At 38.7% G+C, this 25,440-nt stretch overlaps 1 protein-coding gene across 1 annotated transcript in view; it reads left to right on the plus strand.

The window, feature by feature from the left end:
* Nucleotides 1-487: 487 nt before the first annotated feature.
* The window catches only part of ATP8A2 (ATPase phospholipid transporting 8A2), a gene marked incomplete at both ends in the record, with an annotated part of 130,680 nt that continues 105,727 nt past the window's right edge, over nucleotides 488-25,440 (plus strand). The window contains 13 exons of the mRNA XM_080613560.1: nucleotides 488-507; nucleotides 3,229-3,328; nucleotides 3,878-3,976; nucleotides 10,719-10,792; nucleotides 12,679-12,748; nucleotides 14,130-14,257; nucleotides 15,298-15,409; nucleotides 16,114-16,279; nucleotides 18,585-18,712; nucleotides 19,686-19,763; nucleotides 21,198-21,286; nucleotides 22,031-22,075; nucleotides 23,390-23,465. Of these exons, the coding sequence (XP_080469686.1) occupies nucleotides 488-507; nucleotides 3,229-3,328; nucleotides 3,878-3,976; nucleotides 10,719-10,792; nucleotides 12,679-12,748; nucleotides 14,130-14,257; nucleotides 15,298-15,409; nucleotides 16,114-16,279; nucleotides 18,585-18,712; nucleotides 19,686-19,763; nucleotides 21,198-21,286; nucleotides 22,031-22,075; nucleotides 23,390-23,465 (1,185 nt within the window). The remainder of the gene's footprint in view (nucleotides 508-3,228; nucleotides 3,329-3,877; nucleotides 3,977-10,718; nucleotides 10,793-12,678; nucleotides 12,749-14,129; nucleotides 14,258-15,297; nucleotides 15,410-16,113; nucleotides 16,280-18,584; nucleotides 18,713-19,685; nucleotides 19,764-21,197; nucleotides 21,287-22,030; nucleotides 22,076-23,389; nucleotides 23,466-25,440) is intronic.

The raw sequence follows: 25,440 nt of genomic DNA on the forward strand, positions 1-25,440 counted from the left end.
TTTGTCTCTTTAGCAAGTTTTCTGATCAAAGTACACTATTTTTAGCAACTGCTAAAAATCTTGTGACACTTGGATTTGTAATGACCTAGCCAGTGTTCTGCATGGCAGCATTGTTTGCTGAGATATTCCTGTGAATGAGCTTTCTCTGTGCCCAGTGTAATTGCATATTGGGTTTTTGTGTTAATGTAGTTTAATATCACTTGAAATATGTAAAGCTTATTGCTGTATCTCCTGCAGCAATGGTGACTGTCTGGAGGTAGTTTCTGTTCATACTGCTTCCGTACTTTAGCTATTGCAGAATCTCTGAACCTGATGTTAATCTTGCCATTAAAAGAAGTGTCATATGCTTGCAAGAATTCACATGCCATTCCACTAAAGTCACTATTTGAGCCCTTAATTCAACCAGATTATCTTTTCTTTGTTTTTATCATTTTCTTCTTTTTCCTTCCTTCTCTGTTGCAAGGCATCTGATTTCTTGTATGTGATAATGGCAACAAAGCCTGATTGGTGAGAGGAGTTCAAGTCCTTAACCTGCAGTTTAATTACCCAGCCCCTCTGCTGTGGTTCAGATGTCTGTGCTTGGCTTGCTTAGATATTGTTCCCGTGAATTGATGTATGTTAAATGCACTAACATTAGGCAACACTCATTCTTCAGTTCTCAGGTTTGAGAGGATTTCAAGTATGTGAACTGTGGAATGGATAGCTGTGAATGAATGCTGCCTAGGAAAGGACAGTTTGTACTTATCACCCCTGGAAATGAGACCATGTGTATCTCAGAGATCCTGTTTTCTTTATCATGGTTAGCCTGAAGGTGATGTTCCTCTTGGAGTTGTCAATCTAAATTCTCAAGGAAGGGGTAGAAGTGCTTTAGATAGCTCTACATTTTCCAAGTCAGCTATATTATTCAACTGCACATGGCCAGCACCATACACTTCTTGAAAAACTAACATCTCTGTCTTTATTGCTGGTAACCTTTGTCTCTTCAAGGATGATTCAATAGAGTAAAACTTGACTTCGTGAAAAGTTCTAGGGAAGCAGCAACAACAGTGGGAGTTGTCATGAGAAACCTTCACTTTAATAAATGGAGGAACTATACTGGAAAATGACTACTGAGTTTCTCAGTGCACTGTTTGCTACTTTTCGTTTGAGTGTTTGTCCTGGGTTCAGCAGTAGCAGTCTTTCTCCTTAGTAGCTGGTGCAGTGCTGTGTTTTTGACTTTCAGCCTGGGAACAGCGCTGATAACACCAATGTTTTTAGTTGCTGCTCAGTGATGTTTACTCTGACCAAGGACTTTGTGAGTCTCATGCTCTGCCAGGGAGGAGGGGAGGCCAGGAGGAAGCAGAGACAGGACACCTGACCCAAACTAACCAAAGAGGTATTCCATACCACAGCACATCGTGCCCAGTATATAAACTGGGGGCAGTTACCCAGAAGGCTAGATCACTGCTCAAGTCTGGCTGGGTATCGATCGGTGGGTGGTGAGCGGTTGTATTCTCTTTCCTTGTTATTTCCATTATTATTATTACTGGTGGTAGCAGTAGTGATTTGTGTTATACCTGAGTTACTGGACTGTTCTTATCTCAACCCCTGGGAGTTATGTTCTTTTAATTCTAGCTCTCATCCCTCTGGGAGTGGGGGGAGAAAGAAGGGGGGGATGTGTGTGTGGAGTGTGGTAGAGCGGCTGCATGGTTCTGAGTTACGGCTGGGTTTAAACCATGACAGTGTTACCAAAAGAAGTAATTAATTATTGATACTTTAGTAGCATGCTAATGAGTTAAGGTATGTGAATGACTTTATCAAATCATACAGTGATTGCTTTCAGAAAAATCTCTGCACTACTATAGAATCAATGAGGCCAGACTCTTTCAGCCATGCTCTTGTGCATCGAACCCATTTATTGCACAGGATTTGGTAGTGTTGCTCCTGACTCACACAGTGGTGTAACTTGAAACATTACTTAATTCATTTAAGTTGCAGATGTAGAGGAGAAGTCTCTTCTTATGCTTGTATACCTGTTTAAACATCAAATTTGTGTGGTTAAATGAGGTTTGCATAGTTGACAGCTGTTGCTTTAGGGAAAACCAGTTTGTTGTTTGGTTTCCTGCATGTTCTCTCTTCCTTCCTCTGCCACAGCCTGTTCTGTGAGCTGCAGACCTGGAGTTCTTTGAGTTGGGTACCAGGCACTTTGAAGATAAGAAGGCTGTGACTGGGGCTGTTCGGAGCACTAACCTTTGCAGATACTTATGTTTAGTGACTGAAATTGTGCTACAAGTGAGCTACCTGAATTTTCTACCTGTTCACCTGCAGATTTTTAACTTTGTTCTGAGCTTTGATTATCCTGAAGTCATCTATTATGCATCTATCTGTTGGGAGAGCGCACACAACATTTGTTTTTGAGTATTGTATTTGTCCTTTAGAGAGCAGTTCTTCAGGGCCAACTTAATCAAATAGTCCTACCCTGCTTAGGGTATTAGTTAGCTTTTCATAAGAAGCTTTATTTTTGAATAACAAAATATGCTTGCTTTTTGCTTTTTACACATATACATGATTAGTTCCTCATCTAAATGGTGACAGCTAAGTGTGCCCCTCTGTAGTTAGAACTGTACCTATTTTCTGTAGGCATCTGTTATGTTACTTAAGCAACAAAATACATCGACTTAGTATGTATAAAGCTCATTCAGAGGATCCTTATTGTGTTGGCATTAACACAATCATTAGAGTAAGAATATTGTTTGGATCAGTTAGCTATAAAGTCAGTAAATGGTAGAATGTTGTTAGTTAAATGATTCGGCTCGATTGCAGTCAGACAAATTCTTGCTTTAATAGTTGTAGGAATGTGGTATCCAGGGGATTACTATTTTGATAGAAAAATCTGCCAGTGCTTGATTTCTGATAAGTACTGCTTGGGGAATTCACTTGTCGGTCTAAACTCTTAACTTGATTAAACCATATTGTGCAAGTCATAAGGTACTTCTGAGATATGTGTTTAATTGTGTTCTATATTAAAGGAAGGTTGTTGGTCATGAGACCAACTGAATGTGGCTTAAAGCAAAAAAAGTACTTACAGTTGGAAGAAATGAATAGTATTTAAAGGAAGTAACTTCTCTTCATTTATATGATAAATGTACTATGTTACCTGCTTTAAACCTTGATGCCAACACTGGCTTTTAGACTCCTACTTGACACTTTTTGGTCATAATTGCTAAATTAATAATCTTCTACCTGCAGCACAGCTAAGTACAGCGTGGTGACATTTCTACCTCGATTCCTGTATGAGCAGATCAGAAAAGCTGCAAATGCATTCTTCCTCTTCATTGCCTTACTGCAGGTATTGTTTCATTGTTTTGCCTTGACTATAATGTAATGTAGTAGAAATTGCTTCAGTTGTTATGCTTACCTGTGAAGAAATTCTTGTACATACCTCATTAATAATACTTTCAAAATACATCTTCTATAATTGAATGTATGTAGAACATGGTATATGTTGGTATAACATATATATGTATGGTAGAACATGGAAGCTGTTGAGAAAAGCATATATGGATTCTTGTGAAACTGTTGGCTGTTTAGATAGTCCAGATTATCACTATTTCCAAGTGAATTATGTCGTTTGAATGCTTTTCTTGTGAAGACAGAAATAGAATACATGTTGTACATGTATGGCATGTGCAACAACTGTATCTTCTAACTTTGTTAGTAGTTTCTTTGAACCTACTGAGAGCTTAGGCTAATTTACCCATGGAAACTGAGTGTCAGTCAGGCACAAACCAGAAAGATCTGTGTTCTCTCTTTTGAGAGCTTTGCATAAAGTTCTAAATTTGCTAGAAACTAATTTTAAATATGAATACAAAATGGTTTCTTCTCCCTCTGTTTACAGCAAATTCCAGATGTGTCTCCAACAGGAAGATATACCACCTTGGTGCCATTGCTATTTATTTTAACTATTGCTGGCATCAAAGAAATTATAGAAGACTATGTGAGTATTATTATGGGAAAGGCTGTGCTAAAGACTAAGTGTTTTAAAAAAGCTACAAAATGCCACAGAGCTTTGTGTCCCTGAAGTCTATTGACTCATTGCTGAGCAGCAGCAAAACATCCTTTTGACTTTCTGAGTTCTGAACTTGACTAGAATTTCTGTGGCACAATGAGATAAATTAAGTATTTTTGTTAGAGCTGGTGAACAAGGAAACAAGAGAAGTCAGGGCACTTGTTTCTACCTCTTTGGACTTAATTCATTTATGCTTTTATTAGAAAGGCCTGTCTAGAAAGACGCTGTAGAGTCTTGACAGATACATGGCCTATTTAGTGGCCTTAAAAAGGGGGCAGTAAGCAACTTCAGCACAGAGCAAGCTGATTGGGGGAAAGTCTGCATTAACTTTGATACTTTTTATTATAAGAGGTCTTTTTGCTTTGTGAAAATTTGAATGAAATAAGAAATTGATCTAAACAAACAGCACATAGAATGTATAGTGCAGATGTCATGTAAATATACTGTTCTTCATTGTTCCATTTGTTATCCTTCCAAAAACTAATTTTACAGTCTTAGTTTTTTGCTGTTGGTCCAGGTTTCAGCCTCACTTCCAACATGGTGACTCTCCCTTTATATTATGGTCTTTTACAAACCATTTGGATTTAAATGATGTGTGTGTGGCTTTAAAAGATATATATAACACAAAGACAAAAATGATCCAATGTATCATTTTGCAGTTTGTCATGTTTCTAGCTCTGATGGGTTTGAAAGTTGTAATAAGGTGTAGTGAAATGTTTTGTTTCCTTGCAGAAAAGGCATAAGGCAGACAGTGCAGTGAATAAAAAGAAAACAATAGGTAAGACTAAATAGTCCGTAATTGAAATATTTAAAGTGCAAATAGTGAATACCAGAGTACTTCTGAACAATTCTATTGCTTAAACAGTCATGGTGGTGGGAATGCATGTCTGTTTGGATTAGGAAATTATTGGAATGTTAGGATTTTACTTAACCAAATGTTTCTGACCCATGCTAACAAGTGATACTTGAGGGTGAGGCGTGGAGGGGATTAATAGAATTTAAATTTCATTTAATTTTAAGGTTGTACGGAGTTATACAGTTCTTGGCTCCTCCAAGAAATCCAAACCTGCCCCCACTCTCCGCAAATTAAAACCGCAACCAAAAAAACCCAACAAACCCTTGAAATGCTAAAAGTTGGTGTCAAAGTAATTTTAAGTCATTTTTGTATGAGCTGCTGTCCTTAAAATATAGGAGGAACTCTGGAGACTTTGTGGATTTGCTTTCCTGAAGTGTCACTAAAAGAGAATTTAACACTGATATCATCTCAATGTATCCCTAATGTATTGGTGCTACTTGGCACTGAATACCTGAAGACATCATTTTCTTTCTTTTTATCTCCCTTAACTGAAAACCTGCGAAGTTTATTGTTGGCTCCCCTCTGGTCAGTCCAGGCTGCAGCTGTGGGTTAGTTCTGGTGTTGAACATCTTCTCTGCTGCTCCTCCACAAAGAGCTGCAGGTGAAGCAGAAAACAAAACATAGGGACTTCTGAGCAGAGCTGCTTCCTCCCAAACACATCTAGCTTAAGTGTCAAAAAGCTGGAGATGCACTTCTAGGAACCTGGGGAGCTGAACTACCTGCTAGCTCCATGCTTCAGTTAACAGGCATAATGTTTGCAGGACTGTTTTCAGTGAGTTGTTCTTCCTTCGTGCTTGAGAAGTTAAGTACATCATTAAGATTGTATATTAATGAACATCAAAAAGTGTTGCTTTACCAGTTCTTCGAGGTAATTTCTCTGCAAGAGTCTGGGAAGATGTTTCAAGTGCAGGAACACTGTGTTTACTAGTCATGGGAAATCAGCAGTTAACTGCCTGTAGCACAACAGGCCTTGTTACGGGCAATATGAAAGACTGCTCTTTCAAAGGTCACATAGGTAGTTCTAATCCATTTGTAGTTAGAACATATGCTAACAAACACTTCAAGGGAATTTTTTCACAGTAATTGTCGAGAGACAATCTGAAAGAACACCAGGTATTCCTATGGAGTGAAGTGGAGCTTAGCACTTAAAACCTGAACTAAAATAACTTTTCTTTACATTAAATACTCTAAATAAAATTTTCAAAGTGATACTTGAAACTGAATCCTCACATTTCTTAAGAGGAAGGCTAAAAAGAAGCTCAGTCTTGAGACTTGTATTATGAGAAGGAAAAGCTAATCAATGTCCAGGTTGGGATAAAGATGAATTAAATGTAAATTTTTGTGTCTTTATGTTCCTCTTACAGCTGAGTGAGGTCTAGTCAATGCAATCAGTATAAGGAGCAGTTCAGATCACTCAGAAGTAGACTGCTGTTGGCTGCTTGGCTGTGTTCTGAACTCCACTGCCTGCAACCAGATGCTTGCTTCAGTAGCATGCATGTAGGCTTTGCATTTATCTCCACGGGGGGTTTTTTTGTGGGTTTTTTTTTTTTTTGAGCAGTAGTGTATCTTCAAAGCTCATTTCTTATATTAAATTTACCATTGAAAGTATTGGTTTGCTTTGTGGAGAGGCTTTGGTACATAGGTATTAAATTCTCTTTGGAGGAGACTAAACTGAAAGTCCTACTCCAGGTGAGCACTGTACATCTCTGTTAGGAGGTAGAGCATGTTAGGCTCTGAGCCAATGCTTTATGTTTTGGATGGCTTCATGTGGTGTATATGGAGATGACATTGAATTTAGGGACTAGACTGAATATAATCCCAAGCAGTATATTGCATAGATGTAGTCAGCTCAGAGCTCAGTTATAACTGCTCTGATGTATTGATCTTCTCATTGTCAAATTATAGAATAAGTCGTTGGCATTTAATACTGTAGGGAATGCCCTCTAATAGTAGACAAGCATGCGACTAGCAAACTTTTGCACAAGACTTGCCTTCCAGGAGCAGCACTTCAAGTGGCCCTGCACGCCTAAGTGTGAATGACAACATTAAGTCCTAGATCTAGAACATCAATACACTTTCTTTTAGTCTTGGAAAGTCTTGGACAGGAAAGAAACTGTTCTTGAGTAGGAGCAGTCTTGTTAGGTACTTGTTCCTTGTTACTTTAACTGAATTCCTATTGATAATTTTATTAATTTTACTGTCATGTAAGTATTGTAGAGAAGACAGTATTTTCTGTCCTTTAGAATACTCCTATGGAACTGGATTGAGTAGAGGCTGCAAAATTGCAGCCCCAGAATTTCTGAACTGATTTATGTTTAATGGAAGCTTTCTGCTTAGATTATGGGGTTAAGATTTAAACAAAAAACAATAGTGCAGTTATTTGCTTGACTAATTTCAGTAGCTGAAGTGATTTCAGTAAGTGTGAAAGCTCAATTGTTTTCTTGAGTAAATTGTCTACACAACAGAGTTCTTGGCACTTGATGTTACTAAATCTCTTTATTGCATATGAACATATAATAATGTGAACTGTTTGCTGAAATGTCTCTTAAATTTTCTGGTGGAATGGAGATCTGCTTACAGCAAGGCACAGGAGATGCTAAATGTTGCAGTTCCTCTCTGAGGGTTTGGGGCTTGAGTCAGGGCTGCAGGTATGTGGATTTTTCGCTTGAGATTCTGGGCTCAGGCCTCCTGATTTCTGAACTAAGCAGAGCTCAATTCAAGTGCAGTTTAGGATTGCAAGAAAGCGGTGCAACAAAACTGTTCTTCCTCTAAGCTGCATGTACTTGTTTGGGTGGAAGCTTGGCAGTTTAGACACATCACTAACAGTGCTTCTGTTGCTGCCCACCCATTTTTATTAAATAGTTTACCTTGCTGTGACCCATCCACTGTAATAATAAATCTCAGGATTCAGTGCTCCAAAGCGTGTGGCCTGAGGACAGGAACCCTAACCTGAGTAGGATGGCTGAGGCTGTGTTCAGCAGAACCATATCTTCTGGGAATTTGGCATGGTTTTCAAATGATCTGTGTATGAATTGCATAGAACTGAGGAGAGAATTGTTTGTATTCAAAATAGGAGGCTGGCTTCTTCAGCTTTCATCTGTTGCACATGACATGTTGTGAACATCTTTGAAAACTGGCTGCAGCTGCTTTTTGTGAAGGTGTGAGTTTGTTTAGGTGTACTTAGTGTGCTCAGACCTGACCTGGATTTGGTTACTCAGCAGCTATTTGGCATAGATTTTTTTGACCTGGATGTTTAGGCTAGGGTGGTAGTAAGTATGTGTAGAGAAGCTTCTAGAGGAACTACTTGGCTGGAAAAGCATCTTCTGGAGTCGAGCACCAATCTGTGTGGAAGGCAGCAGTTTTTGTGATATTTTTTGGTGGTTTATATATATATATTTTTTTTTTTTTGTTGTTGTTGTTCTTTCAATCCACACTCAGCATTTAGGATTTTTTCTGCCACAGCTAAGCTTTGTTTTTCAAAGGCCTTTAAGCCTGCTTAACTATTAAGCCTCAGTCTTATAAGAGCAATTGATATGGTAGTGAAATTGGATGTGTCAGGATCAAAATGTAATGATTAAAATACAAGGAAAAAGGTGAGAAGTGAAAATTCTGTGATTAAATCAGACATAAAGATGATTCCTGATACTGATTGACAGTGGGCAATAATGCCCTTTGTTTTAAGGAAGGTAATTTTCCAAACAAGGAACAACACTGCCCATCTACGGGTTAGTATGAAGTGTTGCCAATAAGGAATCAGGCCACCAGCTGTTGTCTAGCAGGTGATAAAAAGGATATAAATATTAAGGGCAGATCCTTCTTTCTTGAATGCACATGCCTGCAGCTGTGTACAAAAGTGTGGTCCCAGCTGCTGGAAAGTAGTTTTCTGATCTGTGTGTTAGTTCTGTTCTGGTCAATGTTTGCTACTACTGATATAGTTGTTTTGAAATTTGTCCAAATCTTGTCTGTTTAATCTAACTTTAAACTTTCTTTCCAGTTTTAAGAAATGGGATGTGGCAGAACATTATTTGGAAAGAGGTAAATAAAATTGGGGATGGGAGTGAGTGGAAGAAGGTGTTCTAGAATTATGCTTGCTAAAATTCAGAGGCCTAGAATTAATACACTCTATGTGAGAATTCCCTGTGACTTGGGGTGGGAGGGATCCTTTCTGTTGCAGTAGTGAAAATTGCCCGGAGCAAGGCACCTGAGTACCCATCTTTAAATGATAATACTATGTTTTCATCCAATGTTAATGAGCTGTTCCAAGTGGTTTTGCTTGAGCAGTTAATATGCTCCAGGGTGCAAACAGGACTTTTGTTTTAGTCCACATCCAGAAGAGTAACTTTCACTGCAATTCTGTACCTCCTTTTAAAGTCCGAGACTTATTTTACTACCTGTGCTGAAAGTTCTGTGGTTTGAGGCTAATTAGTAAGCTGTGTACTCAAGTAAGGAACACAAGCTGCCTCAGGCACTCAGGACCTGTAAAGCCCTGTGCCAGGACTTGGTGAGCTTTATTTCTAGAACTTGCTGAAATCCCCCAGGATGTATTGATCTGATCATGGCTTTTAAGAAATTAAGGATAAAATTAGCCCTGTTACCTTATAAATGAGGGTAAAGTACATCCTTTTGAAACCTCTGGGAAATGAGATTTGCCTTGAGACCTGAAAGCAATCCTGCTGAATTGTTAAGCTATAATGGAAACCAAAGGTTGCCAGGAATTCTGATGGCTGATGCCTGTTTGTGTTTCTATGTCCATTTGTAGTGAGGACAGAATTCAAAGATATTTAAAGCTGAGTCTGGAATCTGGTTTTCTCATACCCCTAAGCACATCTTGAACTGGCGTGTGTCTGAATCTGCATATTGTCCAGGCTTGCATTTATTGTCAGGGAGTAACAGTTCTGTACTATCCACCTTGTTTGTTTTGAGGCAGACTTCTGATCTTTTTTGTGCTGAAGCTTATGGGAAATTAGTTTTCAGTAGGACCAGGGTAAGACTATTGAATCTGCCTGTTCAAACATGGCATCTGTTTCAATTTTTATCAATTAATGTGTTAAAAATACTTCAAGCCCATTTCTGACTCTCAGCAGTGCATTGGTGCTAAGCATCCTAGTATTTATCTGGCAAGCATAGCTTACTGTTTTGAGAGTGCTGCTTGGGCCTTCTTAAAATGAAAGTCCCATGCATGTGCGACTTCCGTTAAAGGTGCTAGAAAATCTTAGGTCTTTGGTATTCCAGCAATGAGGACTCTGCACATCTCAAGTGACGGGGAGAACTGGTTGTTACTACTATTTACCTGTAGAAAGAATACTGATTGCTTGTGACTAGTACAAAGAGTGCATATGAAGAGGGCTAAGGGAAAAGGATAATGATGACTGGGTGGATAAGTAATATAGAGAAAGAATAGGAGAAACACTTATTACTTGGGGAGAGTAAAGTTTAAAAATAACTTTTACTAGGGAAAAAAAATCTTTCTGTAAGTTAAATAAGATTAAAGAAAAAACCCTCATATCTGGATAATGGCATGATTATAGGAAAATAACTTTTACTAAATATAAGCCACAGATGTTCATGTGTTGCAGTTGAGTATATGTTTTCCTGTAGAGAACCATTTACTTTGCATTCAGGAAAGGGAACGCTTTGATACTTCCAAAGTTGCAGTGAAAAGTACTCTGACTTTTCAGAAGCACTCTCTAGGTGTTGTGTGTATGAGGCTGATTTTTTGACTGGGTGAAAGAAAATAACAAACTAACATTCCAGACAAGCGAACTCTTTGTTTTTCTTTTCCATGCTACTGTACTCCTGCCCCTGACTGAACAGGTAGCAGTAGGCGATATTGTGAAGGTCACCAATGGGCAACATCTTCCAGCAGATATGATCATTATATCTACCAGGTATCCTGAATGGGTGTGGAAATCACTTGTCTGATGAACTGAGGTGCAGAGGACTTCAAAACTCTGTATTTGCTATTAATAAAACCAGGCATCAGATGGCATTAATTCTTCTCCACATCTGAACTGAAATTTCAACAAAGTCAAAACAGTGGTTTGAGGCAGTGCTTCGTGTGTCACTGTAGATAGATTCTTGAGGAAGAAGGTTTCTTTCAGACTTCATTGTTATTGTGTACCTGTAATTCACAAATATATGGCTGAGTTTGTTGGAAGGCTGAAGGTTTCACAAGCTTCATGCAGTCAGTTGTTCTATACCTTTTGAGGATCCATCCATTTAATTAAGGAAGTTTTACGTTTTCTTCCTATTAATTCCACTTAGATTCTAGCGTATTTTCATGCCTCTTTAAGAAAGATTTCTCTTTCAAATGGTAATTGTAAAAGGTTATCTCAGCTGGGATTTACTAACTAGCCTGCAAGAATGCTTTTGGGTTAATCTGTTTAGTCCTTTAATACAGTGCATGCATGATCTATCCTTAGCATGGAAGCAACAGTAAACTTGAGTCCTGCTCAATTTGTGAAATATGAGATACCTTCCTTATTTATACCAATATACTGGCAAAAAAAGCTTGCTTGTGAGTTCCTGAAAGCAATTGAATGGTACTTGGCTACTAATCTAGATTCTATATTGAACAATTTGAGGCCAAATCAAGACCGCTGTCTGCTTAGATGACTTTTAAATGAGAGAATAGCACAGTTCTTACTGAACACACTTTTACGCAATAGCCAAACCTTATGACACCTTGCTCTTCTCCATGATTTCCTTGCTCTTCATCATTTCCTTCTGTCCACGTGGTTTTGAATATTAACTGCTGGTTGCTGTGGTCTCCAGGTTACAGTTTTCCTAGATGACCCAACCTCTTAGGGAACTTGTTTTCTAAGGGGCTGTGTTTCCTGCCCTGTCCTTCTTGTCTGTGCAATTTCTGGGAGGTTTCATTTCTTTGAAAGCTGTGTGGGCTAACTCAGTCTGTTTGAACGCCATGTGATTGAGGATGGAGTGATCTTCATTCCAATAGCGTTGTGTTTTATAAAAACAAACTCTGTATTTTAAACATGCAGTTAGTTAAGCTACACTTTGACATCAGCAACTTGATGTTTCAGCATTGAGGGATATTTGTTCTGTTTGAGAAATTCTACCCTAACATGATACTAAAAAACCTTCTGATTAATTTCTTAATCTGCATGGGTCAGCTTTTTGTTCCACATTATTCCACTAACCTGGTGTCATTGATAATCATATAATAACCAGATAATTTAACCTAAAGAGTGTTAATTTAGGAGAAGCTTTACTTGAAGTAAATAGCCATTTCCATGGCAGTTCTCCTTTACAATTGGTGTTATTCCCATGATTCTTTTAAATGATAATACTAAGTGTCCTCAGTTCACCAGAAGGCTTTGCATGCTCTGAAGAGTGGGGTCTTTTGCTTGTATGTGTTAATCTTCTGTGTCTGAGCTGATTGTCAGAGATGAAGTAAACAGTTGTTTTTATCTTGACCTTTTTTTTTTTTTTGCCTCATAGAAGAAACATATCATCAAATGAATCTTACATAGAGAATAAATTTACATGACGGAAAAAATACTTGATCTTGTGGCCATGACCTTTTGTGTGTGTGGTTCAGGCAGAACTCAGTAGCAAAGAGCACACCCCCTTCATCCAAGCACATCCATATTCAGGCATAGTTCTCTATGATGTGTATTTTCAGATGGTGCTTTCATTGGCAGTATGGTGTTTGTCTTACGCAGTGTTTTGAAGTGTATAGTGGAACCATTTTAGTGCAAAAGTACATACAAATAACTGAGTTTTAATATTGAAAATCTTATGCTCCTTACAGTGAACCACAAGCCATGTGCTATATTGAAACAGCTAATCTTGACGGGGAGACGAATCTTAAAATACGACAGGTAACACAAACTGAATTTCACCTTTTTTTCCATTTAGGTATTTTAATATTAGCACAGAGCAGAGTCCAGATAGTATGACAACCATACGAGTTCTCTCTTCTCTTTCTTAGCAAAAAAAGTGTATCTCTTGCCGGGTGGCTGTAAGCTGTCTTTTCAACAATACGAACCCAAGCAATAATGCTTCATATGCAAGTGTAACAAACTCATGTGGAGGAAGCCTTATAAATCCGTAAAGGCAAATCAAGCAGACTTTGGCAGTGTTCTGCTGAAGGTCCAGTAAAGTGCTGTATTAGAAAAACAAAAAGCCAGCTGTGCTTGTGGTGAGGGCTGCAGTTTCTATTGTCATAAGTGCCAATCTGTCTGTTTCTGCCTCTGGAGTGCTTGAAAGGACCTTTTGTATGTTTAAGTTAATTGTTTCTCTCTTTGTGGTAAGTAGTGGAATGTATTTGTGTTTTTCTAGTTGTGTTGAAGAAATACTGTTTGTGGTGTTTATAAACAGTTTAGAGTCTGTCTTCTTTTAAGTGAAAAAAAAAATTGCATAAAGATTTCAAAACACAGGTTATTTTGCTTCTAAAAACCTGTGCGTTTTCTGCTTGTTTACTACCTTTTTAGAAATGTGATTTGCTGTTCTTGATCAGATCTTGATCAGTTCCTGTCAGGTTTTATTTGCTTCAGGGGCACATGCTTAAAATACAAAAATAAGGTGGTGGAGCCTTTTAGGCCTTGTTCTGGTTTGTTGTGCTCCAGTCATAATCTGGCAGGAGAAACACTAAATGGATCACTTAACCAAATGGAGGTGTCCATGGACAGATGAAGAGCAGTGAAGTGTTGCATGTGCACTCTTGAGTAGCAATATATTAGGTTACAGTTGATTAACCTTGAGCATGATCAGAGCGTAATGGCTGCAGTGATCCAAAAGAGATGACAGTAAGGAGTGACTGTATTTTAGCAGCATATTTTAACACATCAGTGAAGCTATATTTTGAGAGAAAAGCCAGGCTTGTTTATACTGCTTGTCTCCTACTTCCTCCTGCACATGTGCAACTTCGTGCTTTGTGGATGGAATTTGTGGATGGTTAGAGAGTGATCATGTAAGTAATATAACTCTTTTGTACAAGGATTTAAACCACTCTTATATAAGTAGGATCATATGTGTCCATAATGAATCTTTCTTGCAGGAAAGAGTTATTGAATATCCATTAAAAGACAAAACAACAAATTCCCCACAAAATGCAACCAAAATCCCCACCAATAAACCTGATGGAAAACCACATATTGGATTATGTTTGATACCTTAGATGTTGGAAGAAAGCACCATTTTCCTAGGATGCCTTTTAGTAACGGTTTTTGACAAGAATCTCCTTTGTATTGGTTTCTGCAGGGTTTGTCTCTAACTGCTAGTCTCCAGTCAAGAGAAGAATTGATGAAAGTATCTGGAAGGATAGAATGTGAAGGACCCAACCGTCATCTTTATGACTTCATTGGGAACTTGCGCTTAGATGGTCAAAGGTATTGGGAACAACATAAGGCACAAATTTGTTTGGTTGGGAAAAATTCTTCCTGTGTGCTTTTGGTCTGCAACACTGAGCACATGCATGTTTGGTCTTTCTTTTTATGGGGAAGAGGGTAATTATTAACAGTTGTTAATCAGAGCATATGCCAGCATAAGGTAACATTGTTCTGTCTTCCTATAGAGTCTTCTGCTTGTTTAGGGGTGAGCTGGTTTCTTTGGAAACATAGTGGGGTTATTTTAATCAAAAGTAACATCTAAAGAGAAGGAAGAGTTGGGCAAATGGTTGAAGTTTTTAGAGCCTTCTTATTACAGGAGCTATGTAGAGAAGTGGGCAGCCTTTCCCTTCCAGCTAGAGCCAAAGGCTGCGCCAAGTTCAGTTCTATACAAAAAACTGATCCCAGAATGTGGAGTCTTTATCAGAGTCAGTTTGATCTGTTGTAACTCTTGAAAGAAAATAACTTAGTTTTAGTACTTGAATTCATAGAACTTGAAAGGTCAGTAGGGAGAATGCAGGTTTCTGGCACAAAACCTGTATTCCTTGGGCAACTTGGCTGAACAGTGGCAGATGCAGGAATAGGAGAAGATCACTTGCATGTCACTTCAAAATCACATGGGTAATACAGTTTTCCTGAAATGATTGTTTAATGGTGTATGTGTGGCTGTAGTGTGCTTGGCATAAATGTTCTCTCTCACAAGCAAGGACAAGGAAGCATCACACTTGCAAGCAGACCATGTTACCCAAGGTAAAATGCGGGATATGCTAATGGCTGCCAGAAGTTCTCAGGTTTTGGGTAACTAGAACAGCTCCCTTGTATCACTTTCACCATACTGTGCTTTAGCAGGGATTAGACTTACACAAGCTTCATTGCTCTCTTGAGCTGTGTGGGCAATGTAAGTTCATTTATATTGCTTTCCTCCTTTTGTGGTATGTGGGTGTGTTGTTTTGGTTGTCTTTGTGGGGGGAGTGAGGCTGAAAGAATTACTTTCCTAATGTGTTATGGAGAATTGAAAGATATATGTACTTCTTGCTTGGCAGCCCAGTTCCTGTTGGTCCGGACCAGATCTTGTTAAGAGGTGCACAGCTGAGAAACACTCAGTGGGTCTTGGGCATTGTTGTGTATACAGGACATGATACAAAACTAATGCAGGTAAAGTTTTTAAGGAGATCTAAAATGTGTTCTGATGGAGGCTGGTTATCCTTGTACTGTACTTGTCTTTTGGACTTGATTTTATAAATGGCTTGACTCATGGTAGCTGATCAAGACCTGGAGGCCTTGAGGAATACAAGGATACTGTTGTACTTGAGCTTGCATGTGCACATGTGTAAACACTTATTGAAGTAGGTCTCAAAGCACTTCAATGTGTAAGCAAAGCTACTTGTATTTTAGTTTATCTGGTAGCTGGACAACATTTAAAACTGAGGTTTAACAGCTGAGGAGATAGTTATGACCACCTACACTTTTAGCACTTGGACATAATTAGGTGAAGATTTCAGTGTCTGTATTGCCTTAATGGCAGAACTGCCTAGAAGGACCAGCAACATGTGTTGCTCACTTCTACTGGCCACCAGTGGGATAGGCAGCCAAATGAGCATACAAGGTTTCTAGAACTGAAGGTTCTATTTCTTTGATCTCCTGTCAGTTTTGGAGTCATTAAGAGTATGGATGCTTTTTGCTAGTTTGTTGAGCTTTGCATACCATATAAGCTAAGGAGAGCTGAAGTAGCAAGTTCTGTAATGGACTCTAAAAATAAAAGACTGAGTTGACCTTGGCAATTTTCCTGTATAAGCCATTGCTGGACTATTTTTTTTTCCTTTTTCTTTCCTTTTTCTTTCCTTCCTGCTGCTGTTTAGAATTCAACCAAAGCACCTCTGAAGAGATCAAATGTGGAGAAAGTAACCAACATGCAGATCCTGGTTTTGTTCTGTATTCTTCTGGTTATGGCCCTTGTGAGTTCTGTGGGTGCCTTATTATGGAACAGAACACACGGTGAAGTTGTCTGGTACCTGGGCTCCAACAGTGAGTATGCAGGCAGTGTGCTAGGGATGTATCAGACTCTAGGGCTGGCCAGGCTCTTAGCTTTGCTAAATGAATGCGTAAAGTAAGAAGCAGTTAGTCCCTAACTTTTTGATGGCCCAGTATTTTTTTTCTGTTTTGAGTATGGGCTGGCATAAGTGAGCTTGCAAGTGAGGCTTCTGTTAATAAAACCTTGTAAAGGTTAGGTAAGTATCACTGGGCTAAAACACAGGGGGCAGGGCAGAAGCAGAAGAGGGGCAAGAGTTATTCTTGGATGTTCAGTGTTCAAGTTCTTTTAGCTCTGTGGGGATGCCACACCTGAATTTGTTTTCAGAGTAGACCATATACTGCTGCCTTATGCTTTGTATCTGTACCTCACTACAGGGTAGCAGGTATTGGTCTAGTGATACTGACTTCAACTTTATGGAAGCAAAGGATTTCTCTAGCTGGTTTTTTTTTTTTTTTTTTGAGTCAGAAATGTTGTTCTTCTCTTAAGATGCTGTCATGATTTTTTATTTATTGGGTAATATTTCAGGCATTTTGGCCTTATAACTTCTGTTCTTTTGTAATGAGCTCCAATCTTTTAACATGTTTATTGAAAGGTTTTATTTTATTTCATTCGTCCTTGAATTTATTCGTTCAGATATCCAGGATGGGCCTTATGCAAACACTAAAGGATGAAATAAATTGTGTTCCAGTAGACTTCTGACTTGAGGGGATTACATTAACTCACTATAAAATGTGTTGTTACAAACGTCTTGAGATGCAGATCTGGAACAATTCTCACAAACTGCGAATGGTTTTTCTGGTGGTGATTGCAAAGCAGATGACAAAAGGTGTCTTCTGCAGTTGAAGAACTGTAATTGTGATAGTAATGGAAAGAGAACTCATAGGACGAGCCTAGAGGTGCCTCATTTAGCTCTGGTTTTCAGTAGTTGCATTCAAGTGGCAATATCAGCAACTTTCGAAATTTTTTTCCTCTCTCCGCTTCTCCCTTGCTTTTTTAATGAGGAAGTTTAAATTTGTCTCACAATGATGGACGTAACACTGGAAAAGGTGAATGGGACAAACTCTTGAACTTGTACTAATATAAAATGTGCAACCTGTAATAAGCTAGGATGACATGGTATATATAAATGCTTTTTTTGCAAATTGGCAGACCACACTATTTTTATCACTTCTATATCTGCCACTCACAGAAAAAACACTTTTTCAGGCTAGGCAGGTAGGTCTAAAGTTTTTAAATATCTATGAAGATGGTATTGGAGAAACATTTTTCAATATGAAGTATGCTCCTGCTCTTCTGTAACCTGACCAAAGCTATGGAGTTCATGGTACTCACATTTGAGGTGCCGGGGTCCCTTACTCTGATCTCAATAGACTTAGCAATTTTCTTTCAGCTTCTGTCTCCTGATTTGCTCCCATGCCTTAATAACTTATTTGTAATGCTGAAAACACCTTAAGTGGTGAGCTGTGAGCCCATTATGCTGGGTGCTCTGCCTGCTGACTTGAAGTGCTTCCCTAAGTTTCAAGAAAAGTGAAGAACAGACAGATGGGGAGGCACTGGATGTAAAGAGAGATTGCAGCAGCACCATGAACAGGAGCCTTCATCCTGTGTCCCTGCTGAGCCTTGTCCATTCTTGCCTGCTGTCTATGAATGCTTCCCCTTCCCTTTTGGACCAGTTGTGCTGGTGGATTGATTTGGGCAACTTGCCCAGCATTAATAATAGTTCTGCTGACCAAGCAGGATGCCTTAGTTCATTTACTAGGTATCTGTTTTAAGTCAACTTGTTCTCTTAGATTTCTGTAGTATAACTTCAATTCTGCCAATGCTGGCGGATATTAGAACAAATTTTAGTATTTCTTTTCTGTTTTCTAATGCCACTGAGACAGGTAGGTACTTTGTGATAGGTAAAGTTATATTACTAGTGATATTGGCTCTTAATTGGGGCAGTTGACACATCAACTTTCTAAATCTTGTTTAGCGTGAAATATCATACTTGTCATCATCTGTTTAGCAAAAATCGTTCAGAAAGCATTCTGTTCTCTAATATATAGCCTCACTAATCTTGCCCTTCTTCACCTAGCATAATACACGTGTATCCATGTATGTGTTCTGTGGGTGTTATATATATATATATGTACTTCTGAAATCAATATTAAGAAGTCCCTTATATGAGGCACTTGCTGATTATTTTAGTACTACTAAATCTGATTAGGCCAACCTCAGAAAGATGATTGCCCCTGTACTGTACCACTCAGACTTCCATGTTCTGTCTGCTGATGTCTCATGTCTTTCGGTCCACAGAAATGCTGTCTGTCAACTTTGGATACAATCTGCTGACATTTATTATCTTGTACAACAACCTTATTCCAATCAGTCTTCTGGTGACATTAGAAGTTGTTAAATTTACTCAGGCTCTTTTTATAAATTGGGTAAGTAACAAGAATAAATGTATTAATGTCAGTTTTGGAAAGTGTCATTAAAAAATAAACCAACCCCCCCCAAAAAAAAAAAAAACCACAACAACCTATCCTGAAATCTTTACCAGATTTTCTCATGTCTTTTCTGATGCAGCTTCTGGGAAAGGCAGGGAGAAGTTCAGAAGTTTTATTCTCTGTTAGTTTGGTGTTCCACAGGAGGATAAACAACTAGTTGTAGAAAGAGTCCCTGTGCAAATGATCACTTTTGTATGTTTTGGGCTTTCAGGGTGAGAAGGAGGGCTCAGTGCTCTGCTTGAAGGTGTTCTGTCAGCTTACTCGTTTTCAGTAATCATCTTTTGAAAATTCCTCAGTACCTTTATAGCTACAGCAGAGGGAAAGCCCAGATTTCTTTAGGGGTGATGCCTCTGTTCGCTCAAGCTTTGACTTCAAATTGTCTTTAGTTGGGGGGCAAAAATACTGTAGTGATGTCTCTTAATCTGAACAAACCAGGGAATTTGCCATGCCTAATCACAGGTCTTTAGTTACAGCAAGGCGATTTACTCTAGCCACATCCATGATTGAAGAAACAATTTAACTGACTCTAAAATGAACTCCTATTGCTACATTTAATTGGGAGGGTTAGCAAAACAGCTACTACATGAATCAAAGCAATTTCTCAGGTAAGCTAATATCTCCGATATATTATAAGAAGTTCAGACATCTTAGACCTTACTTACTTGTATTTTAGAGGAACCAGTACAACTTTACTATGATTAGCATGGCTAATGACAGTTAGAACTTCTTCCAACTGTACTAAAATTTTAAACTAGAGATGCAATGAAAGTTATAATTGCCTATAATTGAATCTTGTCTTTCTCATGTACATCTCGTATGGAGGTGTGTTTTGTAAAGGAGGCACCCATATTCAGTCTGGGATGAGTGTTTTAATTTGCATACCATAGGTCTGATTTTGCCCTCATTTCAGGACATAGATATGTATTATCCTGAAACAGATACTCCTGCAATGGCCAGAACTTCAAATCTTAATGAGGAACTTGGGCAGGTAAGAACATTTTCTCAAGTGTCATGTTTGTGATATGTTCTGGGAAGATGGAAGGTATGAGAGCATGCTGTACAAATCTGCTTTGTTCTGTTGCTCTGTGGCTCAGGTTAATGGGCCATCTTTACTTTCATTAAAGTCTTACAAGTAAAATGAGATTACAGGGTAAAATTCAACATCATGTAGGCAGTCTTAAGCTTAGGAATTGAATCTGCTTACTTTGTGAAGCTAGCAGGCTCCAAATTATGGGTGGGTTTTTTTGTTTGTTTGTTTGTTTTTTTCCAAAATAAACCATATTATGTGGCACATTGTATATTGTTGGCATACGTTGTTTTCAGAAATGGCTTACTAGCGATTCCATATAACTGGACTTAATTTTTGGATTCATTAACTGAATTACTTGTTCAAAGGTGCATTTAAACGTTTCTTATATACTAGAGTTATTATGACTTAAAGTTCCTCAGATGCTTAGACTTCTAACTTGCACAGGCTGTTTCCAATGCTGTATTAAGAAGCACTGTAGTGAAAAGCTGAAAGATCACTTCAGTAGTAGCGTAGTTCAGTGTCTTGAACTGAATTGTAAATATTGAGGAAAAGCTTTTTGCAAATCTAGGCAAAATATTCTAGTCTTTAAATCGTGAACTCCTGTATTAGCTATCCCCCTATCCCTTCCTACCTGCTGGTTCAAAATCTTACATGGTGCAGAGGTAAAACAGCATGGAATTTACCTTGCAGATAATTTTGGTTTGTTGTGGCCTGTTGGAAGTGGGAATCTTGACTCTGTTAATGCTTCAGAGAGTCATTTTGCTGTGCTAGGTTGTTTCCAAGCTGTAGCTAAAAGTCACTGGTTTCCATTAAGGGAATACTAACTTGAGCAGCACTGACTGTGGCTGTGCATTTTGCACTTCAGGATTGCTCAGGACCAGTTTGTTTGCCTGCAGATTACCACTTAAATTTACTCTAGGATATTCTTTGCACAGTACTGTTGATGGAGAGAAATCTCCAAATAAATTTGGTGTTCTTTGGAACACTGAATTTCTTTGGTGTGTTAAATGCCAATGATTCTTTGACAATCTGTAAGTATCTTTGTTTTAATTTCCAGTCATGCTCTTTGATGATAGTACAGTTCAGAAATCTGGTGACTGTTCAACTAGCACCAGCAAGCTCATCTGTATTGACCACACTGGAGCCTTGGCAATTGTTAACTACTGTTTGAGCCTTTTTGAATTAAGAGACAAAGCAAAAACAATGCCATTAAAAAACTTTACTGATTATTTTCCTTTAGCTTTGGTAGAACAAACGAAGTTGTAGTAATCCTGCACTGGCCAATGCTGTGACATATGTCTTGCAGAATTTTCTTGACACTATTTTCCACTCTGAGTTTTGTTACACTGCAAGTTGTAAGTTAGATTTATTTATTTTATTTTTTTTTTTCAGGTAAAATACCTGTTTTCTGATAAAACGGGTACTCTAACATGCAACATCATGAACTTCAAGAAATGTAGTATTGCTGGAGTGACGTATGGGTAGGTATGACTTTTTTTACGAACTCATTAGCATAATGTGTGCTATTTAACAGTATATACTTTCATATGCATTTCATATGCGTAGTTTCATACAGCATTACTATGTTCTATTCTTCAGTTGATAGTGGTTAGTGATTCTTCGGTTGATAGCTTTCATTTTCATGTCCTGCAACATAAATTATGGGATGGAAACCTGGGGAGTACTTTACACGTAGTAAAGGTGACTTGCGTTCTAACATATTTGATCATGATGTAAACTAAACTAGAAGTGCTATATAATCTGACTCTTTCAGAGAGAAGATGAGGCAGCCAATGGGTAGGAATTGTCAGCCATGTTTCTGTGACTTCCTCAAGTGAAACAGGATTTTATTACAACTGTAATTGTAGTTCTAGAGTTTAATATTCCTTGCACAGGAGGGATACTCACTGGTTTTGTTCTGCTTCTGTCAAAAGGGATCCCTTTGAGTAGTCATGCCAGCATTACATTTTGAGTCTTGAATACTAAATCTTTGTCTCTGCTTGGTTTTAAAAGGATAGTCTTAAGACCTCTGTGCAAAATAATGTTGTTTCATGGTAGTTAAATTAGATACCTCAAAAGGTAGAAAACCTGATTAAAATATACGTGCAGCTGATCCCATGGTTCCAGCATACGATTGTATGATGATGCATTGATCTTTGCCTTCTACCTATTTTTTGGTTTGCAAAGTGGAATAAATGTTGTTTTTTTCTTTTTCTACCCCTCAGTCACTTTCCTGAGCTGGAAAGAGAACGTTCATCAGAAGACTTCAGGTAAATATATTCCAAGATGTTTATGTTCTGTATAGCAGAGCGGGAACAGTCTATATAAAGACTTCTTTCCAATTTGGGATTGGAAGAAGCCCAAGGGAGCAATGTGCTTGAGTAAAATGCTCTTTCAGCAGGAGCCTAATGCCAAGCTAGTGGGTGGTGATGGATCTTTTCTTCTGTGTAGAGAGATAGTGGGTGAAGTGGGGTGAGGGGTAGTCAGTGGCTGGTGTGGCTTTGATGTATACCAGTGCAGTACTTATTTATAATTGCAGACAACAAAGTTACAAACCAACAGTATCTTTCTTTGCAGTAACCTTACCTGTAGCTAGAGACTTGATATTACACTGCCATCATTAAGCTCAAACCTGACAAGGAGAGGAAAAGGAACATTATACTATGTTTTCATAATTAAACTGGAAAATGGGCTTGATAGGGAGGTGTCTCCTGGCAAGAGAATCCCACTCCTCTTTATTCAGAGATTTCATGAATAGAGGTGATGGGTCTGTCCAATTCTACAAAAAGCAGATGAAACTTAGAAGAGTTATACAGGTGTTACCGTAGCATGTTCGGATTACCAGGAAGCTACAGAAGAGCTAGGGAGGGTTGATGTGACTTTGAATGGCAAGTATAGCTAAAAACTGAGTTCCCACACTAGAAACAGGTAGACTCTGAATGCTGTTATAAGGCCACTTTCTGATGAACTGAGTTAGGCTTCTCCACTGGTGCAGCTCACTTTTATGATCACCTTTTAGGAAGGTGATCTGATAGGCTGCTACTTCTGCTGAGGTGTAGTTTCTGTGGATGCCTTTCTTATCTTCCAATATATTGCTATTTCCTTCATTGCCATCTTTTCTCGCCCAGTACACTTCTTTTCTAGTCAGTTCTGTGTAAGAGTTTCTTCCGGGTACTAACCTGGAATACTCAAAATTCTCCAGGGATCAACCTGAGCAAAACTCATTAAATAGAGAGGGAGTTTAGGGGTATTGATATTTGATCTATTGATCTTTGATCTATTTTAAAAGTAAGTCATCTTGAAATCAATGTATTTCAAGTACATTTAGAAGCTGCTTGTACAGCAGGAGGTGTGTTGACACCTGAGTCTTCTTAAATACACTTTCAGGCATAGCCATTTTGGGTTTATTGCTGGTGTTCTGAAGAAATTGTTAATTTTCAGCACTTTGCACTACTCATATGACCTTTTCACAATACTTGCAAGGACAGTGGAATCTCACTTTGGTTTTGCTACCTAACAAAATAAATGTAGTAAGAAAGGAAATGTTGCTACTTACATTTGCACATGCTTGTCTTGCTCTGCAGCCAGCTACCTCCTTCTACCAGTGAATCGTGTGAATTTGATGACCCAAGACTGCTGCAAAACATTGAAAATGACCATGTAAGTCTAATCTTTGGATATCATGTCTTTTAAATACCCTATTCTAGGTCTCTATGGGATTAAATGCTGAACGAATCTATTTGTGTGATCAAGTTTGCTCTATGGGTGCATCATGCAAGTGCAGAGGGGGTAAAAAGGAAACAAAATAGCTCCTTCCAACGCCTTTCTGCCCTGTTGTCTTAATACTGAATTAAACAGTGGTGTTGGTAGGGATACCAGAAAGCTGGTGTTGGTGTATTTGGAAGATAATGTCTTGTAGCAGATAATGGTAAATAGCTTTTCTTTAGAAGAATTACAGTATTTAGAGTGTTCAAACACCCATACTGTTAAATAGCATTTTTTAAAGTAGTCTAGAGCATTGCATGGTGGTTCTCATGTGAAACTTGCTTGCAAACCTTTGGAATTCCAATTGTGTAAAGGATGTTAGAGGTAGGACTTAATTGCAAGTTTATCCTGAGACTTGGTGATTAGTAATCTCAGTCACACTGGCTGTGTCCTGAAGGGACCTAGTCCTTGGGAGAGAGACAGTGCATTGCTTGTTTGGAAGCCACGCAGCTGTGAAATGTCTGACTAGACAATTCAAGTCGCTTGCAAAATAACATGACCCTTCTCTTCTGCAGAAACTGTCTTGCAGTAGGGAATCAGGGCACTGGCAAGCACAAACTCAATTAGCCAATTGCTCTCCTTAGACAATAGAACTGTAACTGGGCTGGTTAAGTTTAGTATAAGTATCTACAACTGTTACAACATCCTGTTTGTGTGTAGCAAAGCTTTTGCTTTCTGTTTTTGCTTTACAATACTTAAGAACCTGAAATGAAGCATGGTGTAAATGCCTGAAGGAATATTTAATTACTCTGTGTTGCACTATGTTTTCCTAAGGGTGACAGAGCCTGAAAATGGCTCCTGTACTTTAGCTTTCAGAAGGGTATCCCTCCCCAGAAAATGTATTGGTTTCCAGTGTGGCTTTTGTAATCGCCTGCACTGGAAGGATTTCCCTCTGGACTTCACTTGCAGCCAAGATTTGGGTTGCTTTCTCTTTAGTTGTTCTGTTCATGTATGGCTACTCATTCTGAATGGAAGGTTACTAGCTTAAGTGTAGCCTGCAGGTGAAGTGTTTGAGCTCTTGCTTGCAGGCTGTTGCTTTAGGCACCTATATAGAACAGTGCTTTGGTACCTTAATAGACTCAGCAGAAAGGACTTATATCAAATGGGCTGTGATATGGAGTTTCTCATCTAGCCTTGAGATAGCCCCTTAACTTTGGGCTATCTCTAGGACTTTTATCCTCTCTGGCTAGAGCTTCTCCTTTGGGAGATAGCTGTTTTAACAAGCAAATAAAGGGTTTTGGTAGCTTCCTTAGGTGTCACTTAATCTAGACAGCTCAGAAGTCTTTGTTTTTTACATGTTGAACCCTTATGTATCAAGTTTAGTTTTGGCTGGCAATTTGAGTACATAAATACTGTTGTCATTGCACAGCTGACTATTAGGCTGAGCACACTGTGTGAACTCATCCCTCAGACAATCGGTGGGGAAACTTCTGGCTGATAAGACTTAAGGATGTATCTTGTGTAGGCCGAAGCTATCTTTCAGAGCTGGACTGTACTGGAGGGGTGGGTGCCACCCACAGACAAGTAGCTCAAGCCATTAGAATGTATGGATTATCTGTGACAGTTTGCTTAGAAAGTTAGGGTCTTTTTGTCAAACTGCATCAGTGAGATGAAGGCTGGATTCCAGGGTAATGGGGGAGGAAACAGTCACATATTTCTAGCTTTTTTGCGTTTTAGCTGTTAAGGTGTATAAACTGTTTCCTTCTACCCTAGTGTTTTAGTTTTCATAGCTAGGAAATAGCTGCAGGTGCCATCTGCGTGTCTATCTCCACTCGTTTAGTGAACTGAGGTGATAAAAGTGTTCCAGCACGAACTGCCTTATGGTGTTAGATGATGCAGTCCTCACGTAAGCAATGAATTCACTTTAAAC

The sequence above is a fragment of the Psittacula echo genome, assembly GCF_963264785.1.
Source record: "Psittacula echo genome assembly, chromosome: 3".
Lineage (NCBI taxonomy): Eukaryota > Metazoa > Chordata > Aves > Psittaciformes > Psittacidae > Psittacula > Psittacula echo.